Source organism: Euleptes europaea, chromosome 2 (assembly GCF_029931775.1).
Source record: "Euleptes europaea isolate rEulEur1 chromosome 2, rEulEur1.hap1, whole genome shotgun sequence".
Taxonomy (NCBI): domain Eukaryota; kingdom Metazoa; phylum Chordata; class Lepidosauria; order Squamata; family Sphaerodactylidae; genus Euleptes; species Euleptes europaea.
The window spans coordinates 63,026,340-63,051,740 of record NC_079313.1 but is presented as its reverse complement, the minus strand read 5'-3'; the positions used below and the strand labels follow the sequence as shown (position 1 = coordinate 63,051,740).

Sequence of the window (25,401 nt, the reverse complement as noted above, 5' to 3'; positions counted from 1 at the left end):
AAGTTCTAGGTTTGGAAAACCATAAAGATGTGTGCAATTGGCAAGTCCTTGCTTAACTTCTCTGACGCAGATACTACCCAATGTGTGTGCTCATTGTTTTGCATCTTATTTTCATGCAATGTGTCATTGGACTGATTTTAAGCATGTAGGAATATTTGCCTCTGCTACTAAGACCTAGAATTTTTACTGTGCTTTTTTGCAAAGTTAGTTGGATTTCCTCCTGCATAAAGCTTAGTCAAATTTGGTTTGAGTAGGTTCACACATCCCTGTCATAATGGAGCTGCATATATATGAATTGGTATTGGCCTGTAGTATCAGATCCAAAAAGAGAGCCTTCCCTCTTTCCCATGTAGTTAAAAACAGATAAATATTCCTTGAGATCAGTTCAAGCCTCCCCTTTTCCTATATCCAGGGATAACATTTAATCACCTACAGTACCCAGCTCTTCTTTCTCTCTCAGTTCCTAATTTATTCTGGTAATATCTCGGGGAAAAGCAAATGCTTTGGTTTGGTAATGGGAACATTCCACTGAGCTCAATTCAGAATTGGCTGTGTAGTAACAAACTTGCTCAGAGAACTCCCAGGAGGCAGAGAGCTCACTTTTTCTGCAAGTTCTTTCCTAGCTTGTAATGCTGATACATATGGAAGTAGGAATAGGACAGGATTCTGCTAGTCACATGGGATAAGGGCAGGGCTTACACAGAATATACAAAGATACTCTTGTGTAAACTTCATCTTATTTAGGTCAGGGAGCTTCCCATGGTCAGACAAGCGCAGAAATGACGCAGCCTATGTGTCCAGCTCTGAACTGGGAGCCAGTAGATCAGGGACTATAGAATTCCCTGGCTGCCATGGCTCATGAATTCTGCTCAACTGTGCTAGCTTGAGGACTTCACAGTTCCCTGGGACCTTGAAAATTGGCCTTTTAAAAAGATTAAATTTCTAATTGGATTAAAATGCAATAAACTTTTGTATGATTAGCACAACGAAAGCTTCTCATATGCGTGCGTACAAAGTAGTCCAGTGAGGATGAATACCAACAACTCGTGCCGAGTCCCGTTTTATGTTCCAAGCCAAGGAAAAAACACCTCAGGGAAATGACATTTGATTTGTATTATGAAATTGTGTTCTGAACAAGGTAATTACAAGGTTTAATGACACAGGTTTAGTGACATCATTGCCAAAGAGAGCCTGTTGTTGGGAAAGGAAAGACTAGAGATTGTAGCCAAAGGCTGCTGGACTCTGGGGTGATGGACAGCTAAACATAAACTAGAAGTGCTTTCAGAAAATGACTGCTTGCTTTGGTTCTTTGCTCCTTTCTGGAGCCAACACAGCCAGACAGGGGGTCTGCACACCCGGAGCCTTATTAAAGAAGTTAACATGTGAACTGACCCTTGACTTCTCAGGTGAGCAAAACTGCTCAGGTGAGGGGGAGAGAAGAGATGAAAGCATATTAAGCTTTTGTTTTCTTTGAGGAACCAGGAAACCACCATAATTTTGGTCTGCGGTACTCACTTTTCTCAGGTCAAATTGTCACTTTTTTTAGTGAAGGGAAGGAGATGACAAACCTGTTGCTGTAAATACCTACACAGTTGTTCAGATGAGGAATGAAAACAGCATTTAAAATTTAACTGAAATATAATCTAAGGTAAATCGCCAAAACTTGAAAAGAATTGCAATCACAGCATTTTTTTAAAAAGTGAGGGATTCTTTCAAAAAGCGATTGTGTTAGCTGAGGAATGACTGAATTAATTAGTCAATAATTACTTTTACAGTTGTTTGAAATCATACATAACAAGAAAACTTCACAATTGGAATCTGTTGTTCATAGCTCTGCACACGTGGTCAGCCATTGTTAAGTTTAAGGTTGGTATACGTACATAAAATGTGAAGATCGTAGTTAAGATCATGCAGTTTAGCCCAATTCTACAGGAGGATAAAATTGTTATGATTTAAACTCATACATTTTTGAAATGTGTTATTAACTGCATTCATACAGTTAATGAACGGTAGTTAATTGCAAACTAGATGTTTTCTGTTTTGAGGGTATGCTATATATTTGTTTGTCTCTTCTCTGCCTTTGATTTAGCTTTTAAAAAAAACTTTCCAAAGGATTGAATTTTACATCCTTAATTGAACTAAGTGGGAAAAGCTGTATATATGTCCCCTGAAGACATGGTAGACAATTTGCAGAATGCAGAAGAAAGAATGCATTTGAAATCAGCTGGTTCTCCAAAAATTTCAAAAGTAATACTAATACACCCAAGCAAGCGTTTTACGTATATAGCAGTTGCTTCTACATTTCACCGCAGCTGTACTCATCAGCCCTTAAGACGTCTTTCCCCCTTCACCTTAGAAGTCCCACGAGGCTGCACAAGCTCTTGGGTATGCCTTCTGGCCTATGATTTCAGTGTATAAAATCCAAAGAAAATGAAAAACACCGTGGTACTACTGAAACCAGTGGGGCTCAGTTAAGCACCCATGCCACTGATTTCAATGAGCTTTAGGCATGTCTAACATCCTCTCAGTTGCACTCAAAATGCGTAGCCTGTTTCAAACCAAAGTATTGCGACTGTAAACAGTTCCATGCTATCAAACTACAATTCTCTAAACAAACCCAGATTCTGGCATTCAGATGGGAAGAGAAAAAAATGAGGGAAAGCTACTATAAAACTTTGTCCTTACCATGTGCAATAAGAAATTCAGGGATCATGACCTGTTATTTCTGCTTTGGAACTGTAGGCCTGTTCTTGGTTGTATAAGTGCCATTGATCACAAGCATGAGACAACCTTTATTCAGTATATAACCAGCAAAATTACAAAAAGTCCCTGATCACAAGCATGTTAACTGTATCTATGCAAGATGTAGAAGTCTTGTTTAAGATCAGAAATGTTTTCTAATTAAACAGATTTGTTGGACAGTTTAAATAAAATATTGTAAGGGACCTTAGGCAAATCACTTATGCTTCTCTTTTGTTCCTTGTATATTTGGGACGGGAGAATAATCTTTCTTGACTTCACAAAGGCACCTTGAGGCTAATTTTCATCAGTAAGTAGTTACTCATGGTAGAAGTTCAGGATATTAACGCTTTTTTACTATTCCATTTTTCTTCTTGCGTGTGTTCATCATCTTCCAGTCTTTTGGACACACCCAATTTCATATATCCCTGGGGTTGCCAACTGGCAACTGGCAGAAGTCTGGGGTGGGTGCGGACATGGGGGGGGGGTGCCATTGGACGATGGCATGACATCACTTCTGGGAAAACCAGGATGGGATTTACATCTCTTTAGTAAAACTGTAGAATTTCTAGAGTGGAATTATGTCACTTCTGGGTTTCCCCAGGCATGACAGCATGCCATTGACTCATGGTGATTTCCCCTCCTCCTGGAGCTGTCAGCATGGCAGCAAGAAACAGGAACTGTGGGCAGGGAACCCCTGCCCCCAGTGGGAATTTGGTATCCCTGCATATCCCTGTGTATTCACAAATGTGGATATGAACTAGGGTTGCCAGGCTACAGCCAGCAACCTCCAGGAGCAATTGGGGTGGAGACTGGAGCTTTGATGTCATGTGAGCACACCGATGTCTCTTCCAGTGAGAATAAGATAACTGACTGTTTTTCCCCCCAACCTTGCTCATAATATTACAACACAGCAATATTCTTATATTCATGTCTCCCTCTCCCGCCCCAACCTAGCCACAGTGATCCATGTGACTGTCACCTCTAGACTAGATTACTGTAACTCGCTCTATGTAGGGCTGCCCCTGAGACTGACCCAAAGGCTCCAGCTGGTGCAAAACACCGTGGCGAGGCTCCTTATGTGGTCTTCACTGTGGGATCATATAACACCAGTGCTAAAACAACTACACTGGCTCCATCTGGCACATCGGATCAGGTTCAAGGTGCTAGTTTTGACCTTTAAAGCCTTACACAGTTTGGGACCATCGTACTTGCGGGACTGCCTCTCCTGGTATGGCCCCCAGAGAGCTTTACACTCTACTAACAGTAATCTGCTGGTGGTCCCCGGCCTGAAGAATGTGTGGCTGTCCTCAACAAGGGCCAGGGCTTTTTCAGCCCTAGCAGAATAGTCTTCCTGGTGACATCAGGGCCCTACGGGATCTTAAGGAGATCCACGGGGCCTGCAAAATGGAGCTATTCCACCAGGCCTATAACTGAGGACAGCCGCAAGAGGATCCATCTTTACTGGCATCCCCATCCCGCCCCCCACTCTTGAAATCTGTGGGGGGCTGAGCTGCTGATATTCTGTTGCACTGTGGCATCTAGGTACATTTATGGCCATCTGCGCATGAGTGATTTATTGAGGTTATGATTTTAATGATGTTGATGATTTTATGTATTTTATATATTTTATGTTTTTAATTGTTGTTACCCGCCCTGAGCCTGGTTTGCAGGGTTGAGGGTGGGATTATAAATTTGAAAAATAAATAAAATGTCTGAACTAGAACCATGATGCACAACGTTGCACAAGATAGTTGATTTCTTATATCCCCTTTCTTTTTTCAAAAGCTCACTTAAGAAGACAGAGTTTTGCTTTGATAAATCTTGACAAGGAAGCCTGGGTGGCCAGGGCTTCATGTCAGTGTTGGAAACAGTTCAGAACTAGCTAGGACTAAACTTAATTTTGAAGCTGCACCTTTGTGATTCATTGTTACCTTCTAAAGGGTAGGAAAAGATTAACTATTTCCCATGAGATAGATGGTTCTTTAGATCACCACTTACTTTGGCATCAATAAGACTGGAAGGAAGTGTATTGTGAAGGACAGACAATGCAGAGACAACCTCTGCCTTTTCCCCTGGAAAGTGACTAATCAGGCTGCTGTCAAGGAAATCTCAGGGCCAGCCAGAGTTTAATTCATAGGGAGTTGAGGTCTCAGAATGGTACTACAGACAGACCCCTGGTCTAGACTACAGTGAACATAATAAAATCCCTGTGTATTGCTTATTAGTGCTAGTGTGGTATAGTGTTAGTGAGTCAGACTAGGATCTTTAAGGCTCAGCTTCAAATCTCCTCTCTGTCATGGAAGCGTATTAGGTGACTTTGGGCCCGTCACAAACTCTCAACGTAACCTTACCCCACAGGGTTGTTGCGAGGATAAAATGGAGGAGAGGAAACCAAAATAAGCGGCTCTGAGTCCCCACTAAGGCAGAGTATAAATGAAACAAATAAACAAACTGCTTCATTCACATTTCAAAGTTATATTTCTGTGATTATCTAGATAATATTATTTAGGGGGGCTGCCTAAGTTTTTCTCTTTGCTAGCTCTCAGAATTGCTTCATTCTGAAGACTGTTATTCTCTGGTTTGAGCCTGGTATCCCTTGGTTTTGTTGTCACATCAGTCCATTAATGCCAGCCTGAAGTGAGATCAGGAGCTGAAAGTCATTCCCCTGTGTGCCCAAATGACTGGGATTCCTAACCTTAACTCCGAGCATCATTCACACCTTCCTTTGCCCATATCTTATGACATACTCCTGAGTAAACCCATCATGTGCCAGGAGGAGAGTGACGCACAGAGAAGCTGCCTCTGGCCATGTGATGCTCCTCCTCCAGCCGTCCCCTTTGAAGCAGAAAATGCCAGCAGGCAATACGTAGGGTCTGGTTCTGCGTGTGTCAAAGGAATCTTCTTCACGGCCTGCCTGGGAGTGGGAAGCAGATATTGAGCCCTTGGCTGGCCAAAAGCAAGTTAGGTTTTACAGGCATATTGTAGTTTACCTTGCATTTGAAACCATATAGCATTTTTTTGTTTTTACGTAGTCATTAGCAATAGACTTTCTCGTCAAGCCTTTAACATTTTTGATTCAGTTGTCTATATATTCAAAACCTACACTCAAATAATACAGACCCTACAAGCATTTTCAAACCCATGACAACCACGACTGCTACTGCATATGCACCTGCTTTCATATTCTAACCCAAGTTACAGCAAGCAAGGGCTGAAGAGCAACTGGCAGAAGCAGCTTGGAATGTTCTTTCAGAAGATGTTCAAATCCAAGATGCAAAATAGTTTTATTTGGGCTATTTCAGTTCTTACCTAAAGTCGTTCTAGTATACATTTTACCTGAGCCATTTGAACAGATGAATGATGTGGCTAAATATGATCCATTGACCAATGGAAAGCAAAGAATAAGGTCAAACACTTCTCTGAGCTATTACTGGCATAAGACATAGGCTATGGGAATCCACCCTGGGCAAAACCAATGAAGATATTAGGATTGCCAATAGACCTTATTTCGAAGGATCAAAAGGCAATAATTTCGAAGGATCAAAAGGCAATAATGGTTGGGAGAGGAATGGAATTTCTACTGAACGCTCAACCCAGGGCCGAGTAGGTCTCTAATTTCTGGAACTGGGAACTGACACTCTTGTTATTAGGCAACTCTGTGTGAGAGAGAGTGGGACATACATCCTAGCACTTCTATAGGGAAATCAAAAATAAGGAAAGGAATCCGAGTCATGCAAGATATATTCTGTCACCACTGAAGAGTTTTGAGGCTTAAGCAAATGAGAGATTCTGGAAACTAAGTAAGGAATGAGTCCCTTTAGAGTTTAGAATTCAAAGCCTGGATTGAACCTGGGACCTTGTGCATGGCAAGCAAATGCTCTTCCACTGAGCCACGGCACCTTCAGCCATGACTCCCAATTTGATTTATATGATAAAAGATCTGCATTTAGGAGAAGGTTTAAAAAGGGCCGACATCTGTGGTCATCATTCGAGACCACTGGATTAATGAAACCATAAACTGGGCAACAGAATTGGAATATGTACTTATGCAGCTGAAAAAGAAATTACGGTATTCTAGTGTTGAATGATCAGGAACCCTAAACCATGTCGGAATTTGAGAGAGAATACAATCTTGATGCAGATATATGTCACACTTTGTATTTTGTGACTCAGATCTATTCATCCATGAAACAAATCATGATACAAATCATGATGCCATATTTTTGTGACCTGAAATGCTGATAACCTTTTTTTCATAAATCGATGAGAATTGTTTCCTGGGAAAAGCTTGGATTGTTCAATCCAAGCTAATACACATTTCAGACTATTTGTCTTGAACATTCTAGGCTAGACTTGTTCATCATTCCCTTTAGGTATTCAAAATGAGCTTAAAGTAATGTAGGAATTCTTGTAACAGGGACTATTGCAGCTGCATGACAGTAATCTGATGGGAAGTCCTACAGTAAAAGAGGCTGATTATCATGTGATACTGTTGCCATGGTACCAAGGTATTCTTTTGACTATCACAGTACATGAACTCTCAAAGAGGGGATAGAGATGAGGGCAGCTTTATATTATAAAACAACACTGCTCCTTCATATCAAGAAACAGAAATAATTTTAAATTCACCTTTATTGTTCATAATTTCCTGATAGGATTATGCCCTAACCGGGGGGGGGGGGGGTTACTCAAGCTGTGTTTTAACTGGCAGTAAGCATGTGATCTAGTTTTTCACTTTAATTATATTTTTAATTTTTGTTTAGATTCTTGTATTGACTTAAGAGCAGGCAGGGCTTGGAAGGAATTCTCTCTTTTGCTGCATGAATTGCAAATGAACTTCCAACATCCTGAATAAAATAGGAGCTCTGAAATAATTTATTTTAGAGTACAGGATGTGGAAATAATTTTACACTTGGTTCTGCACATATAAGCTTACAAAGGATAGCCTAGGTGAAAACGACTGTGAGTCAGTTAAATGTTTAGAATACTGCTGAGTTGTAGGCTGGAATAAATTTTCTGCCTATATTTTCACAAGCAAAGATGTACAAAACCAACATCATGGAAAATCTGCCTGCAAAAATTTGCTTTACAAACCTTAAGAGAGTGAAAGGGGAATGTTCTAGGATTGCAGTGCAGTGATTGTGAAGGGGAGGGCTGCTTGTCTCCTTTTGACATATTTAAATATGCACAGGGCTTCCTCCATTTTAATCTTCGTTTTGAAAAGATGGCTATAAGCCGGCAATACCTACAAATGCCGTCGTCATTTCTTCCTCACTTCAGCTAAGGAATACTAATCTGGAATGGGAGATCCCCTTCAGCCAACTAAGCAGCCAGGATGATTCATAATTCATAAGTGCTTCAAGGCAGCTTGCTGGAAATATTTGGACGAGCTCCTTTCATGGGATTTTTGTCTTCAGCCAACAAAAACTCTAACATTGCAGCCTTTTTTGCAAAACTGAAATACAAACCTCAGTGTTGTTCTGGCTTAGCAAATAGCTGTGATTACTGGAACTGGTTTTTTTTAACCAATATTAATCTTTTTATTGACTGGAAAATCGGGGCATCCTAGTTCTTGAGGAATTCCTCCCTCTGATCCGTGGAGTCTTCAGAAGGGATTTGTTGTTTGTGGTGTGCCGTCTTCCAAAAATGCCTGAGGCAAATTACTTGTTATCTGTATCTTGGGGTTACATCAAGGTGGGTTTAAATTATAGCAGATAATAAATGCCAACTGTGTTCTGTGTGTTTAGGATAAAAGTATGTGTTCCTGTATAGTTAGACGAATATTGTATGAATGCATAGAGCAGTAATTTAGAGTGCAACATAACACTAGGATAAAAACAGAATGGCATGAAAACTAGGAACATCGCTTTATGGGCATTAACATTAAGCGTATTGAAGTTATATACCAGCATAATAACTTAACCAAATGTTGAGCTGATGGCATATTTTCTTCTGCTGGATATTTCTGTAACATGAAATCACTTTTGCATTTGTTTTTTGGGGGAAAGAAATACCTGTTTGATATTATTTGATTTTAAAAAATTGAAGACAGACTTATAAGGTCTGAAATAAAAAATGGTTGTAAAATATATTTTCTTTTAAAAAAATAATGATGATTAAATAATTAGGTTTTTTAAAAAAATATGATGGCATTATAATCTTGTTCAAACATAAGGGGCTAGATACTAAAGTTCTTTTTCATTAAGGAAGCCATTGTGTGCTGCCCGGGCATACTCTGCCAGCACTAGGATGCTTGCTGTGGCGGAAGGGGTGTGTTCCATCAGTGGGACGTGCCCCTACTGCTAGGGCAAGGCTCCTTGCACCGTTCTTCAGTAGTGGAAGATACTTTCCATTGATGCAGTGTCCAACCATTTGTGTAACAGAACCTTTGTATACAACCCAAAGTATAGAAAACATTTCTTTGTGAATATTGTTTATTTCTAAAGATGTTTCTGTGCATTCTAGTAGTTAATACCAAACTTAACTTACCTTGCATTCATCATCCACAGGAACTGACAATCTATTAATTTTTTTAACAACAGTTCAAGAGAATGTTGAACCGGGAGCTGACGCACCTATCCGAAATGAGCCGATCAGGGAACCAGGTGTCTGAATATATATCAAACACTTTCCTAGGTAAGATATGCTGTACCTCTCTTTCTATGGGAGTAGGATCTAAACAGCCATGGCCTGGATCCAAGACACCTGCGTGGTTGCTTCTAGTTGCTCAGCAGAACTTCAAACATCTTCTAACTTGTCCATCGTGCCACATCCCATGTCTAATCACACAGGATCTTAGAAAACCATTAACAGTATTGTAAAAGCTGTGGTTGAAAAAGGAAATTGAAAAAGCCCCGGTGCACACTGACACAGAGTGAACAGGAGAATACTGTCTATTAGATCCCATGTGTGAATTATGAAGTTCCAGAGAGAAAGTACATGCAGATTTTGTGGAATCATATTACCAAGGAGTTGGCTGAACTCCTTAACAAACTCATTTTCCCTGTTACTATGTATGGGTGTGAAAGTTGGACAATGGAGAAAACTGACAGGAAGAAAGTCGATTCCTTTGAAATGGGGTGTTGGAGGAGAGTTTTACGGATACCGTAGACCACCAAAAACAAATCAGTGGGTTCTAGATCAAATGAAGCCTGAACTGTCACTAGAAGTTAAAATGACTAAACTGAGGCTATTGTACTTTGGTCACATTATGAGAAGACAAGGAAGTCACTGGAAAAGACAATAATACTAAAAAAAGTTGAAAGCAGCAGGAAAAGAGGATGACCCAACATGAGATGGATTAACTCTATAAAGCATGGGTTCTCAACAAGGGGGGAATTCCCCCCTCCCGGGGGGGGAATTGGGATCACTGTTCACCAAAGATTATGTACAATCTGTAAATTTGTAGTTTGTTTTTAATTTAATCTGCGACATTCAATAAAGTTTCTGACTATATTGGGAAGGGTGGAGTTATATTCTGAACAATGGTGAAAGGGGGGAATGGAGCAAAAAAGATTGAGAACCACTGCTATAAAGGAAGCCACGACCCTCAGTTTGCTAGACCTGAGCAAGGCTGTTAATGATAGGATGTTTTGGAGGACACTTATTCAGGGTCTCCATGAGTCAGAAGCGATTTGACGGCATTTAACACACACACATAGTGCTTTCAAGATTACGTTATTCTCCTTCTGCTAGTTCCATTTTATACTTTCAGATTTTACTAGTTCAGTTCTCTCCTGCTTAGAAGTGACATTAGTAAAAATTCCTGCCTTCTGTATACCTCCCAGTTTTACATGTTGAGTCTTCCTCTTTTACTTCTGGCTTCAACTTTTTCTAGCATTATTGCCTTTTCCACTGAGTTGTGTCTTTTCATAATGTGACCAAAGTATGATAGCCTCAATTTAGTCATTTTCATTCAATATGTTATACAATTATATGTTATACAATTTTCATTCAATATGTTATACAATTATGTTATACAATTTATCACAATTATTGTGGCAATAGTAGTAGTCGTTTTTTATTTAAAATAATTACAACAGGGGAACCTGCAAGGAGTTGTGGGGAGCATCCCTCCCCCCCCCACACACACAATATCTTCTTTCTCTCCCCTGAAAGCCCCCATCTTTTCCTACTTCCTTCTTTCCTTCCCACCCACCAGCCAACCTTCCTTTATCTGCACTCCTGTCACCAGCTTTCTCTCCTCCTGGCAGCCTCTCCCTGGGAAAATACTGGCCAAATTGTGCAGTGCCAGCTGACCAGGACCCAAGTGTTCAGTGGAGAACTCTCAAGGCACCTCATTTTCCCCTGTATCCCCTTCCCCACATTATTTCCTCTTTTTGCCCTCCTGGCAACCTTCTTATTGCTCCTTTTCCCTGCCTCCTTCTTTCCTTCCCTCCTACCCACCAACCTACCTACTATATATCTGCCCCCAATCTTCAACTATATTTGTTATTTATTTACTTAATTTATACCCTTTCTGTTTCTACAATGGAGACCCAAAGCAGCTCACATCATTTGCCTCTCCTCTGCTTTATCCTCACAACTACCTTGTGAGCTAGGTTAAACTGAGACTATGGAACTGGCCCAAGGTCACCCAGTGAGCCTCCATGGCAGAGTGGTGATTTGAACCTGGTTCTCCCAAATTCTAGTATGAAACTCTAACCACTATACCACACTGGCTTTTGTGGGGGACTGTTGTTGAACTCTGGCAAGCAGCCAGTTCTGGATGAGTCATGCAAGTTACGTGGTAGCAAGTTGCCCAGTGGTCGCTGCTGGGCCTGGTCACAAGTCCTTCTTCAAAGGCCAAAACAGACCTGAAAGGGCTCTTCCCCCTCCCCCTGCCTTTTACCGACAGAAACCAAGACTTGAAACCTGGTAATACTGTGTGCATGCCTAGCAACAACAGCCACTGAGGGCATTGATTTCTTAAAGCTGTAGGCACTGCTTCTCTTATTTTGGCTGGTTATAACCGCAATGTATTTTTTTCAGAGTTCAGATTTTTCTGAAAACCTAGGCCATTTTCAGGTTTATAGAAAGATCAGTCTTGACTTTTCCTGACTCGAAACTCTGGGTTTAAGTATCCACACATTGATTACACAGTGCCTATAGATTAACTTTCAGAAATTTACAGTGCCATCTTATGCAGAGTTACTCTAGTCTATACCTACAGCAAAACTATTTTGAATAAGCAAGCAGTGGTAGTAAATTTTAAGCATAAATATTATAGAATATGTAACAGTAAGTAAAGAAGGTGCTTATTCAAAATGTTTGAAAGCTGCATGTACCTTTCTCTTTTTTCTTATGCAGACAAGCAGAATGATGTGGAGATTCCCTCTCCCACCCAGAAAGACAGAGAGAAAAAGAAAAAACAGCAGCTCATGACACAAATCAGTGGAGTGAAAAAGCTAATGCATAGCTCAAGCTTGAATAACACAAGTATTTCACGATTTGGTGTGAAAACAGAAAAAGAAGACCATCTAGCCAAGGTATGTGTGAGACTCAGAGTTATCAACTTCAGTAATATCAGTCTTTTTATAGAAGGGGGAATAGGGGAGATATAATATTGAACACCTGTCTTAGCACAGTTAACTGAAGCCCTTTTTTGTCTCTGATGTTTCGAACTTGAAGTTACCACTTTATCCAACTTCTCATGGATTAGTCAGTTAGAAATAGTTGCTTCTAATTTCACCTGGAGAGTATGCAGATATGGATTTTATGTTGATGCTGGAGTAAAAAAAAACATGGTTAAAAGAGGCTGATTTCTTCACTGCTCATCTTCCCAGACCCACAGCTGGCCTTTGGAATGCTCTGCCATGGCATGATGGAATGCCAAAAACCAAAACAAAAAACCCTCACACCTTTAATGAAATATTAACTATAGCTCTGGGGAAAAACAGTATCTATATCTCTCTGTTTAGGTGTCTTGGATATGTATCCTCTTAGGAAGAATACTTCTAATTTTTTTTCCTTTCCTTTCTCCCTTAGAAGTGCCTTGATTCATAAATCTTAAGCAGCATAATTCTAAATCTATTGATTAAGGGATATAACAACCTCTAAATCTGGAGTAATCAAAATGATTGATAATTCGGGTTGCCAACTTCCAGGTGGTACCTGGAGGTCTCCCAGTATTACAGTTGCTCTCCAGTTGATCAAGATCAGATCCCCTGGAGAAAATGGCTGCTTTGGAGGGTGGACTCCATGTGCCATGTTGAGTCCCTCCCCAAACCCTGCCCTCCCTAGACTCCACCTCCAAAATCTCCAGGTATTTCCCAACCCAGAGCTGGCAACTCTATAATAGAGAACTGTTCAGAATAATGTGCTGTCAGAGGCTGGCCATGCTCAGAGATAAGGAATGCTGTTATTGTATGTACTGCATTATCATTCCAATGCTACTGCAGGGACCCTTCTACACCATGCGCTTATATCCCTTTTATATCACCTGAACTGTCATGGCTTCCCTTGGAGAATTCTGGGTATTGTAGTTTGCTGAGATACTGATGATTCTCTGTTAAAAACCCTTGTCCTTAGAGTTTGCTCAATTCCCAGAGTTCTCTGAGAAGAAGCAAAGACCATTAAACTGGCTATAATCTCGTGTGGATACATCTAGTACTAGTACCACCATTTATACTAACTTAAAACAAAACCAGTTTTAAGTATTTACATAATCATATTAAAAGTCTGCCTGTATTCTGGAATACATAATAGCACCATTGTCTCTTTGCCATTTCATATTCTCTTCTCTTCAATCTGCAAGCAGACATACTGTGCTCTAAATAATTATCTGACTCCTTTAAAGTGCTCTCCACTTATTAATTATTTGATATTAAATTCCCTCTGGGTCCTTCTGCATGCAGTGTTCTCTTGATAACCATGTAGTTAGCATTCATTATCAAGCTTTGAGGATATGGTAAAAAAGAATTGATTGAGCTTATAAATACAGTAATAGAGTGCATAAGAACAGCTAAAATTTGGTGACACTAGGTACACATTAATTTTGTTTTGTTTTCCTTATAGGAGCTGGATGATCTGAATAAATGGGGTCTGAATATATTTAACGTTGCAAGATATTCACACAATAGACCTCTCACCTGCATTATGTATGCCATTTTTCAGGTTGGTAATTTCATGAACTGTTGTTGCATTTCTTTGGTGGTTACCTGTTAAAACGCATACCCACCACTCTACTGATAAATCTATGCCACTTTAAACTGTTTAAATTGCCTCAAACAGGAGAGAGATCTACTGAAGACATTCAAAATCTCATCAGACACTTTTATAGCTTATATGATGACTTTGGAAGACCACTACCATTCCGATGTAGCCTACCACAACAGTCTCCATGCAGCTGATGTAGCCCAATCAACACATGTTCTTCTGTCCACCCCAGCCTTGGATGTAAGTAGAATTTTTTTTTTACAGAGATAAAATTATTCATGTTGGAATAAGGAATTTGTTTTGCTGGAAAATACTAGTTTATTTTGGCATTCTGCCCCGCTGTTCTGCATTTCCTGTTCCTTGGCAAGTGGGGGTTATGATATATTCCTATACATTAAATTATTATTTCACACTACTTTGTCTTCACTACAAAGACACAATCTGTAATCAAAGCTTATTAACTATTTAGTCTGTTAAGCACACACTAGAATCAGTTTTAATTTAGCTATATAGCCAGTAAATTAGGCCTTGATTTTTGAGGTGGGACACTGGTATCGAGTGTTTTATTTTTCTGGGAGGGGGGAGATGAAAATCCTAAATTTGAATGTGGTCGTTTTATTTTTGACTACTTATTTTATGTTGCTGTAAGGAGAACTGGAGATAGTGCAGCACAGATAGGTGTATCAGGATGGAGGAAGACTAGCAGGCAATCCAGGGGAAGACAGTGTTCACTTTGAAACCCATGGACCATTTGAAGAATGTTGTTGTAGCTAGAAGGGTTTTGTTTAGTGAACTGTTGTTTTAATACACACAAATAACTTGGGTTGTACATCTAACAGAGCAGATAGTGAATTCGTAATAGTGGCTTATTTATGTGCTATTTTTTCTTCTAGGCTGTTTTCACTGATCTGGAAATTCTTGCAGCAATTTTTGCAGCAGCAATTCATGATGTGGATCATCCTGGTGTCTCCAACCAGTTCCTCATTAATACAAGTGAGTTCTGTGTTCAGCGAAACCAGACACGTGTGCACTCACCACCATCATCAGTTCAAGAGCCAGTGTAGTCTAGTAGGTAGTTTAGGGCTGGGGAAATGTGAAACTTATTGGGTGACCTTTGGACAGTCCCTCTCTCTCACACTGACCTACTTCACAGGGCTCTTGTGAAGACAACATGGAGGATGAGAGACTATGGATGCCTGTCTGAGCTTTTTTGAAGGAAGAGATAGATTAGTATATAATAAGTAGAATAGTTCTGGCATTTCTTCCCCATGACATCAATTTGGTAATTAGATTTTAAAAAATCACATGTGATCCGGACATAAAGTTCATATGGGGTGCATAGTGTGTGCTACACTGATTTCCCTGCTTAATATTTGACAGTATGTTATAACACTATAAAGTTCTTAGAAAAGAAGTAGCTTGAAAATGCCAAGCATTCTAAATCAGTGCATATAGCAATAGGATGATACATATGGCTTCACATACCTTGAAGAAACCTAGGGGATAAATAAATTGAACTCTCCAGGTTCACAGGGAGTAGATTTCTGGATAGTAGTTGCTCCGACACAAACAACAGGGAGGGTATATTCATTCTTGTCCTGATTGAGTCAGTTCTTGGCTCTCATGAGCCTTTCTTACATGACCAGGGTAATGCCCATCACCACTCTGAGGTCAGGAAGGAATTTTCCTCCAGGCCAGAATGGCCTGGGATCCTGGAGGTTTTTTGCCTTCCTCTGGGCATAGAGCAGGGGTCACTGGGAGAGTGGGGGGAATAGGTAGTTATGAATTTACTGCATTGTGCAGGGGTTAGACTAGATGACCATTGAGGTCCCTTCCAGCTCTATGTTTCTGTTTGTGGGCTTACTAAAACCATCTGGCTAGTAAGCAGGATGCTTTACTACATAGACCCTGAGTCTGATCCTTCAGACCCTTTCTTAAATAGTATGAACCCAGGGAGAATTGAGATGGGCATGCAAAACGTTCATATTACTAATTACGTTGAGTTCTGAAATGTCTTGCTTTAACTGTCCTTTTAGATTCTCTTTATGTATAGTATCTATAATATTAGGCAAAAGAGCACCCAGAGAACCATAAGTGCTGCCATCCTAGTTCTTGCTTTATGTCCCCTTTTAAATTTATGAAGTCTCTGAAACGCTGAAGATAAATTTCCTGTGTGAGATCATGTGGTTTCCTTTGACCCTTTTTGTCAGATTCTGAACTTGCTCTTATGTACAATGATGAGTCCGTCTTGGAAAATCACCACCTTGCCGTGGGTTTCAAGCTGCTACAGGAAGAGCACTGTGACATCTTCCAGAATCTGACCAAGAAACAACGTCAAACTCTCAGGAAAATGGTGATAGACATGGTAAGAATGCAGTGCCTCCTAACTTTGTTACTGTTCCTTCTGCTGCTGTACTGATTCAGAAACTCACATTAATACTTTCCTCATATTTACCAATAATTCTTTCTCCTTTTGTGAAGGTCTTGGCAACAGATATGTCCAAACACATGTCCCTTCTGGCAGACTTAAAGACCATGGTGGAGACTAAGAAAGTGACAAGTTCTGGGGTCCTCCTTCTTGATAACTACACAGACAGAATACAGGTCAGTATGGGAGATTCCCTTGCTAAGTTTTCTTAAAGCATATTGCCTGCTTTTTCGTCTCTCTATCGTACATTTCAATCAATGCCAACCCTCAGGAGTCAGTGCAGCAAAGGTGAAGAGGCTGGTCTCTAAACTCTTGACAAATGGAGGACCCTAAACGGACTCCATAATTTTGAAGTCTGTTTAGAACCTAGTCCTTGCAAGGTGGTAACTTGCTCAAGTGAGGGGAGCTAATCCGCTTCCCTGTTCTGAGGCATCTGGGGAAATCCCATGCACAGCGAAGTGTGTTTTATAGGCAGCTGTCAGGGATGGAGGGAGAGAACGGTCTTTCAAAGAAATTATGTCTGTCAGAAATTGTTGGCACACTAGAGGCTTGGTGAGGTAAAGTTCAAAATAACAGATTTTAGTAATAACAGCAACATAAGATGAGGGTTTAAATGGGCAAACTTGGTTGTCAGAAAGGTAATAGGCGAGTCACAAACAAAAAAAATAGGCACTTCACTCTAAATGTATGTACACAAGAGAGGGTTGGATTGTTTCAGATGGTAAATCAATTTACTTCAAAATGCTAGATACTTGTTTTCACTGACTGAGAGGCTTGCTTAAGTTTGACAGTTTCTTGTTTAGATTTCACTTAAGATTACTTAAAACACATGGTTACTTCAGTTTCTGGAGTAAGGAACTACTAGAATCACTTCACCAGTTTAATCGTAAACTGGACTGGGTTCACTCTTGAGTATAGAGAATAATTCTCCTTAACCCTCTAGGGATCACTCAGTACACCTGAGTGGACTTCCCTCTCCCTGGTTTTGAGAACTCTCTTTCATTCAGAGCTATCTCCCAATTTCAATACCAAGGAGCCCTCTAAACACTAAGGGTTATTGCTTCTATAAATCAGTTGCTGATCCTGTGTTGATCAAACAACTTAAGGTATGTTCCTTTGGTGTTTACTCCTGGGGACAAATCCTCCTCAGACACCCCACAGCTCTCACTAGCTGCTTAGAGTTCCAGTTCGGTCTGTTTCTGAACTCTGGGGCTGAACTGACTCTCACAGAGTTCTGAAAGTTACAATTTCACTAGCCACTCCCAGAATTCCTTAGCTGTCACTCAAATGCCTCTAAGGCATTTAGAATTTTTGCATTCTTCGCAGCTTTTCTAAGGAAGGGCTGCAAAGCCATCTGCACTCTTCGCATGGCAAACTAATAGCTGTGGAGTCACTTGCATCAGAAAAATGGTGCAAATGGTTCAGAGGACAAGGGGCAGAGCTGTACAAAAACCACTGCTGATGTTCCAGTAGAAATGTTTGCTTGTGTCACAACTGCAGTTGGGGACAGGCCTGGACTGATAAGCACATTTGTGCACGTAAGCACATAAACCTTTCCGGAAGACAGGAATTTGGTGGTTTGTGGTTTCCTGAATTCTTCTTCCCTCCAACCCACTTGGAGAAGACAAGATCCCACAGTCATAACGAACATAACTAGTTTAGTGTTCATTTGGATTAGTAGTACAGTCAGGTATTGTGCAATCCTCAAATTTGTTCTTTGGATGTTTATGAGCTCTGAGGATTAAGTCTTGTCATGGCTGGTTAAAAATATTGAGAGAAAGGGTTTCTTCATTAAAGGCAGGGAATCTACCTCCATCGTTTCTCTTTTCAGAACACACACTGAAACATCCATTTCAGTATTTTCCTGGATCAAAAGGGAAATGTCTGTGTCTTTTCAAAATAAAATTAATAGAAAATACTTCTTATGCCTTCCTTTGTCTCTGCTAAATCCTTTTATCCCACAGTTATTCAGGTACTCTTTTGAAGGGCTTGGGAAATATGCCTGTCATACCAGATAGGCCAGAAAGTGGCTATCGGGTTTTGTGGTAAACTGTTGGTCAACAGTTTTAAAAGAGCTCCAGTTTTCCTTCAAAGTTACTGTTTCTAAGGCTTAATAAGCATCACTCAATGTCATTATGTAGGGAAAATACACACAGGCTCCTTCAAAGAGAACCTGTCATCCTTTAAATATTTCCTATTGCATGGATTATAGTAGTAAAAGAGTTATATACCACCATTGGCAGAAAAGTTGTGCTACAACCTGCCCCCAGCCCAATCCAAATTGCATCCTTTCACTGTTATCACAGGGTGTGTGCTGGGATGCTGATAAAAAAGGCTGAGGGGGAATGTGAACAAGGATCCATCAGGAGGTTTAAAGGAGTCTTCTTGCTCATCATCTTTGTAGCTTGTCCAACTTCATGCTTTCCCCATCCTGCTTGGAGATGGCAGCCAATTGTTTTTTCAGCTCTGCATACTCTTGATCAGCTTCTAAAGAACTCCACCGTTTTTTCTAAATTTTGCTAAGGGATCATAGACATATAGTCATAACTGCTGCACATTGTGAATGTTCTGGGAGAAACCAAAAGAGGAGTGAAGCTGTGTTCACAAACACATTTGTAAATGAATGGAAGGAAACATCTGTATTCAGGAGAGATCCTGGATAATTTTCACAGATTAGTCATATTGCTTTTCCATTCTGTAAATCCACAATGAAATTAGGTTGACATAAATTGACATCTCTGGTCTATAATAGATCTTACCAAATACATCTGAACCATGACTAAAAATGTACTTAAATGAAGTTACCTTCACATAACATGTTCCAAAGAAAAGTGTAATTTTGTGACCAAAATGTTCTTCTTTTAATGTGAAATTGTACTGAATGTACTAGCAATCACAGAATGAAATGTTGTTCTGTTCTGCCTGATTATGCGAGCTTTCAAATGAACACAGCTTTTGCAATGACAGGTTCTCCGAAATATGGTTCACTGTGCTGACTTGAGTAATCCCACAAAGTCCCTTGAACTCTATCGGCAGTGGACAGACAGGATCATGGAGGAATTTTTCCAGCAGGGGGACAAAGAACGGGAGAGAGGAATGGAAATCAGCCCAATGTGTGACAAACACACAGCATCTGTAGAGAAGTCACAGGTAATGAATTTTCCACTGTTCTCCCCACCTCCCACTGGCAGTATTTTTCTAGTTCATCCTTGATATAATTCCATTCCAAACAGTTATACAGATGATTACTTTGATCTGCTTGGGGTTTTTTTAACCAATAGTGTGAGTGTCTTAATTTTGTTTCACATTATTTACATTTATTAGGAAGTGTAAAAAAACTGCTTATATTTGCTGCTGAATGCTTACTCAAAGGCTAGTCACCTCTGCTACCTTTATGGACATAGATGGTAACTGAAGAGTACTACCTTCTCCTCCCTTCCAGGGGAACCATCATTTCAATTGTCGAAGGCTTTCACGGTCAGAGTTCATTGGTTCTTGTAGGTTATCCGGGCTGTGTAACCGTGGTCTTGGAACTTTCTTTCCTGACGTTTCGCCAGCAACTGTGGCAGGCATCTTCAGAGTAGTAACACTGAAGGACAGTGTCTCTCAGTGTCAAGAGTGTAGGAAGAGTAATATATAGTCAGAACGGGGTTGGGTTTGAGCTGAGTATTGTCCTGCAAAAGTATTGTCCTGTAAGTATCAAGATAATGTGCTAATGAGGGTATGGTATGTTAATATGGAACCATTGTATCCTGAAGTGATCTGTTAATGTGTGTAATCCAAAACTAATCTGTATGGCTATTGTTGAATGTTGTCTTTGTCTGGAGGTTTTTCAGGGCAGGAAGCCAAGCCTTATTCATTCTTAAACTCTCCTCTTTTCTGTTAAAGTTGTGCTGATGTTTATGAATTTCAATGGCTTCTCTGTGCAATCTGACAAAATAGTTGGTAGAATTGTCCAGTCTTTCAGTGTCTTGGAATAGTCTTATTCCAAGACACTGAAAGACTGGACAATTCTACCAACTATTTTGTCAGATTGCACAGAGAAGCCATTGAAATTCATAAACATCAGCACAACTTTAACAGAAAAGAGGAGAGTTTAAGAATGAATAAGGCTTGGCTTCCTGCCCTGAAAAACCTCCAGACAAAGACAACATTCAACAATAGCCATACAGATTAGTTTTGGATTACACACATTAACAGATCACTTCAGGATACAATGGTTCCATATTAACATACCATACCCTCATTAGCACATTATCTTGATACTTACAGGACAATACTTTTGCAGGACAATACTCAGCTCAAACCCAACCCCGTTCTGACTATATATTACTCTTCCTACACCCTTGACACTGAGAGACACTGTCCTTCAGTGTTACTACTCTGAAGATGCCTGCCACAGTTGCTGGCGAAACGTCAGGAAAGAAAGTTCCAAGACCACGGTTACACAGCCCGGATAACCTACAAGAACCAATCATTTCAATTGTTATGTTCCTTTACAATTCAGGAACTAGTAAAACAACTCTTGTCTGCTTTTTTGGTTGGAGAGATGTCTGTCTAGAAACATTATTTTTTGGCAGGTTAAAAACTGGAAACATTTCTGTTAGTATTTCTTTATGACTATGGAGACCTTTTAAGAGCCCTACTTTCCAATAACCAGGCAAAGCTATTTAACTTAGAAGTCTCTACTGAGCAGTCTTTTACAGGAAGTTTTCATCACCTTTTGGCTTAAGTAGCCTCCACAGTTACAATAGAATTATAATGGCTCGCTCAACATCCTGTTGTGTCTGAAGGAGGCAAGTGTGATTTCCAAACCAAACATCCGAGCCCTGAGAAGGGCTCCTTTGAGAGCCGCTTTCCTGCTCTGCAGAATTGCTGCCCAACAGCTTTTGGAGTTAAGTGGCAAACTCAGTCAAGACAGAAGACTTTCCAATGGATTTTACAGCCATTCAGAGTTCAGTATCCTGGACTTCCTGTTTGTGAAGCAACTAGCAGCACAATCCAGAGGAGGGGAGATTTGCGCTGCAGCTCTGTTTCTCAATTGCATTGAAAGCCCCTTGCTGGGGTAACCATAAATTGGTTGTAACTTGGTGGCACTCACATATGGATGTAGGTCATAAACTAATACTTCTGCAGATGGTGTTGGCAACCTTATCCTAGAGTCCTGTTGAACTGGATTAGCCCCTTGGACCTGATTTGGAGTCCTCAACTGCTGTTATTTCTGAAGCCATCTCAGAATTACATAGGCAAATTAATAACTAGCATGCTCTAATCCTCTCAATGGCTTTGAGTGAAATCATAAGACCATTAACTGGAAAGCTCCCTACTTGAAGCCTGCTTGAGGCTGCCTATAACTGATGGTAGATTATTAATCTGAAAAATAAATAAATGTGTCTATGATAGAGAGCTAACTGCAGATGCCTTATACCAGTCTGAAAACCCTGATTGACAGGGAGGTTATAAAGAATTCTGCTGTTGACCTGAGAGAGCGGCAGTTGAGAGTGGCAGTTGGGAAGGAAGGTGAGGGAGCAGAGAAAGAGATGAGTGAAGGATCAATGAGGGTCCAGAAATAGGGAAGTGAAACCAGTAGTCCTTCCCTGAGGAAAATAGCTCCTAAGGGTGATCCCTTTCAAGTGTTCAAGAAGGAAAATTGGAACCTGTGTGTATGTTCATGTCTCCACAGACTTTAGAATTTTTGTGTCAAATAAGCGTATGCCTGTATCTAAGCAGTGACAGCCAAGTGATCTCTCTCAACAGTTACAAACACCTGTTGGTAGAACAAAACAACTACCTATTTGTGTCAAACTATCCATTGTATATAGTTATACGAAGTTTCCCTCATTCCTGTTGCCTTTTCACCTGCCAAGTTTAAAACTGAAACCTCCCAGACAGTCTGACTTGACCATTTCCCCATAAGAGTGAAATAAAACAGTTTATGTGTTGTGGATTAATATCCACCTCTCATGTGCCATCTGCAGACATATACCAATGAAGCATTTTTCAGATCCTTACCTTCCTAGGCTGGGTCAGAATACATCTGTGTACATTCTGACATCTGGGAAGGGGGGAGGGACAGAGAAACAAAGAAGAAAAAGCCACCCAGTTAAGTGAAAAAGGAATTGGGGAACCATCATAGTGTCAGCCAATAGTAAGCAATGCCTGACTCATCTTGTATCTTAACCCCCAGACTTCTGTCGCTTTGCATGGTTAAAGCTGCCATGAAGAGTTTTTTTTTTTAAGTGGGAAGTCACATGTTTATTACTCTACTAGGAAGGCAGTAAGAGTGTAAACTCCCAGTTCTCCGCATTGTCACTGAAAGAGCATGGGCTTGCCTTTAGTGCCAGCAGTGTGATATCCTGTTCCCCTGCAGTTGATGGGGGTAACCTGCTGCAGCAAGCAAACTCATGCTGTGTGGAAACCAGGATCACACAGGACTAAAGGGGAGAGACAGGATAAGAGACAAACAGTTCATGGAATGGTAGGGATGCTGTGCAGTTCATCTGGCTGGAACGTTATCCCCCCCTTCAATTTTATATTTCCTTTAAAATAAAGTAATGGTTCTATTAAAGGCCATTGAAACAGTCAGAAAAATAAGTTGTAAAGGAGATTAAAATCTTTTTAAAGTACTCAAAGTGGATCAGACATGAGTAGGAGTGTATTGTCACCAGGTATTAGCTAACAGGTGTTCATACCAGTTGCAGAAATGGAATAGGCAATGCTCCAGATTGCAGTGGGTCTGTCATTTTTATCTGGGGGGGAGGATCAGAGATTATTGTGGTTTACTGATAACAAAATATGCTTTCCCATAACTACCTGTTGGAATGTTTGGATCCTCTACGATAACAGAGTAATAAGACATACTCATTGTTCAATAGAGCCATTATCTGGAGCTATTCTCTACATTCTTGCAGAGTTCCATGAAGAAGATGTTTACATCCTTAGCCAGTGACCTCTTCTTAAGTTTGGACTTAGTTACAGATATTTCTTTTTTCTTTAACAAACAAGTGTGGTGACCAATTTTTTCTGTTGTTTTTGTTTTGCAGGTTGGGTTCATTGATTATATTGTCCACCCCCTTTGGGAAACATGGGCAGACCTAGTGCAACCTGATGCCCAAGACATCCTGGATACCCTAGAAGATAACAGAAATTGGTATCAGAGTATGATCCCTCAGAGCCCCTCTCCTCCCCTTGATGAACACAACAGAGACTGCCAGGGCCTTATGGAGAAGTTCCAGTTTGAGCTGACCCTTGAAGAAGAGGACTCCGATGGGCCAGAGAAAGAGAGTGGGAGTATCAGCTATTTCAGCAGTACAAAGACACTCTGTGTGATTGATCCAGGAAAAAGGGATTCCCAAAGGGAAGCAAACATAGAAATTGTGACAGAAGATACTTCGCCTGTTGACACATAATGTACTGTATCTGTCTCTCTGGGTGATGTAAGTGCTTCATGCACAAGCAGGTTGTCATGCTGACTAGCCTACAGTCTGGGTCTAAGGCCAACCTCTACCATTGGCTAAAAGATCTTTCCAGCTACTTGAGATTGGAGTCAGGGTTGAAGAGTGTGTAGTGTCTGCTCAGGAAATTCAGAGGTGATTTATATTGCAGCTTAAGCTTCATCAGCCAAAAAAGCAGAAAACATTATTGTGGTGGTCTGAAGTCAGTGTGAATTTGTTACTGAACAAGCCTGATAGCGAATGACACACAACGGAAATATTTTTTATTCTTAATAGATTTTGAAATCTATATACATCTGACAGCTAAAACTACTGACTAGTAACTGCATTTCAAATGTGTCCGCCTGTCTGCAGACCCGTGTGCCTTTTTTATAAACATTTTCATGTCTTTTCAAGAAACCTATGAAATGCGCAACAAAGCGTGTTCAATATTGATGTATATTTTTTTTAAGTATTCCTGTTTTAAAAGGTCTTCCGTTTTATGGGCAATACTTGTTCCTTTATTGCAATTTAATCTCTCTGAGTAGCTAAATAAAGCAGGGTGCCCTCCTCTTTGCATTACTGCACCGTTGGTTACGTTATCAAGTCCTGCGAAACCTGTGCGGATCATCTGTCTGTTCTCTACTGGAGAACAGTATTTTTTCAGTCTACTGTTTTTTTCACCTTTCTGTGCACAGGATATTGTGTAGCTGTGTGTTCTGATAGCACAATAGGGCACATGTGAGAACCAGCATACTGAGGTCATGTGACATGCATTCGCCCCCTTATTGGTTTCTTTATGCGGTGGAACTTGCACGTGTGGTCCTTTGTGTTCTCTTCTACCGTCACCCCACACCAAGTTCATGTCCTCTAGGTTGAATCTTTCCTTTTTTCCTCCTGCACTTGCCTTGAGCTCTAACATGTCCATTACTGTTTATAACAGTGTATTTATTACTTAATGTATATAATGTAACGTTTTGTAAGTATTAATTTATATAAATTAACATTGCCTGTCAGTGGTGATGTTACTTGTGTAGAAGACTCTGGATAAGAGTTGCCCTTTCTTGTAACCTTTTGTATTGAATAAAATAGAAGAACCTGAACATAGCTTCAAAGAGACATATGGACCCAGAGAGGGCATTCGGGTGGTTTGGGCTGGTAGAGGTTTCCTTTTCATTATGATCTGGGAAATCATCCTTGGCAGTGATTGGAAAAGATTTAGAATGGTCTGTCTGGATGAGCAAAACTGAAAATTTTGAAAAAGAAACCCTAGTACATGCCACAAAAAGTTAAGTGTCATTTTCTGGTTTATGAACAACCCAATGTGAATTTCTATGACAAAATGTGAACCAATGTTATAATTGTGCTGTGAAACTTCTTCCAACAAAGCTTGTTAGGCATGTATACAGTGCCAATCTCAGTTTGTAAAACTATGTTTCAAGCTTTCAGTCCAACTTGTGACTAACTAGTCGATGAAAATAGCACAGTTGTGCATGATCAGTGGGTTTGTATGTCTGTTGAATACTGCAATGTTCCAGGTGGTTATTTTATTGTTTCAAAGTTTCACACAATGTATGTTGTTATAGTATTATATATTGTGTTCAGATGCATTCTTAAGAGATTTTTATATGAAATGAATAA

At 40.2% G+C, this 25,401-nt stretch overlaps 1 protein-coding gene across 4 annotated transcripts in view; it reads left to right on the top strand.

The window, feature by feature from the left end:
• The window catches only part of PDE4B (phosphodiesterase 4B), a 305,529-nt gene extending 281,308 nt beyond the window's left edge, over positions 1-24,221 (top strand). For 3 of the 4 annotated variants that reach the window (XM_056867746.1, XM_056867747.1, XM_056867748.1), the window contains 9 exons: positions 9,285-9,378; positions 12,052-12,230; positions 13,759-13,857; positions 13,975-14,139; positions 14,793-14,892; positions 16,110-16,264; positions 16,381-16,503; positions 19,295-19,477; positions 23,371-24,221. In XM_056867746.1, the coding sequence (XP_056723724.1) occupies positions 9,285-9,378; positions 12,052-12,230; positions 13,759-13,857; positions 13,975-14,139; positions 14,793-14,892; positions 16,110-16,264; positions 16,381-16,503; positions 19,295-19,477; positions 23,371-23,736 (1,464 nt within the window). In that variant the 3' untranslated portion in view covers positions 23,737-24,221. Of the gene's footprint in view, positions 1-8,297; positions 8,437-9,284; positions 9,379-12,051; positions 12,231-13,758; positions 13,858-13,974; positions 14,140-14,792; positions 14,893-16,109; positions 16,265-16,380; positions 16,504-19,294; positions 19,478-23,370 lie in introns of those variants that run through there. The other variant, XM_056867749.1, reaches the window with a different exon arrangement.
• The last annotated feature ends 1,180 nt before the right edge of the window (positions 24,222-25,401 follow it).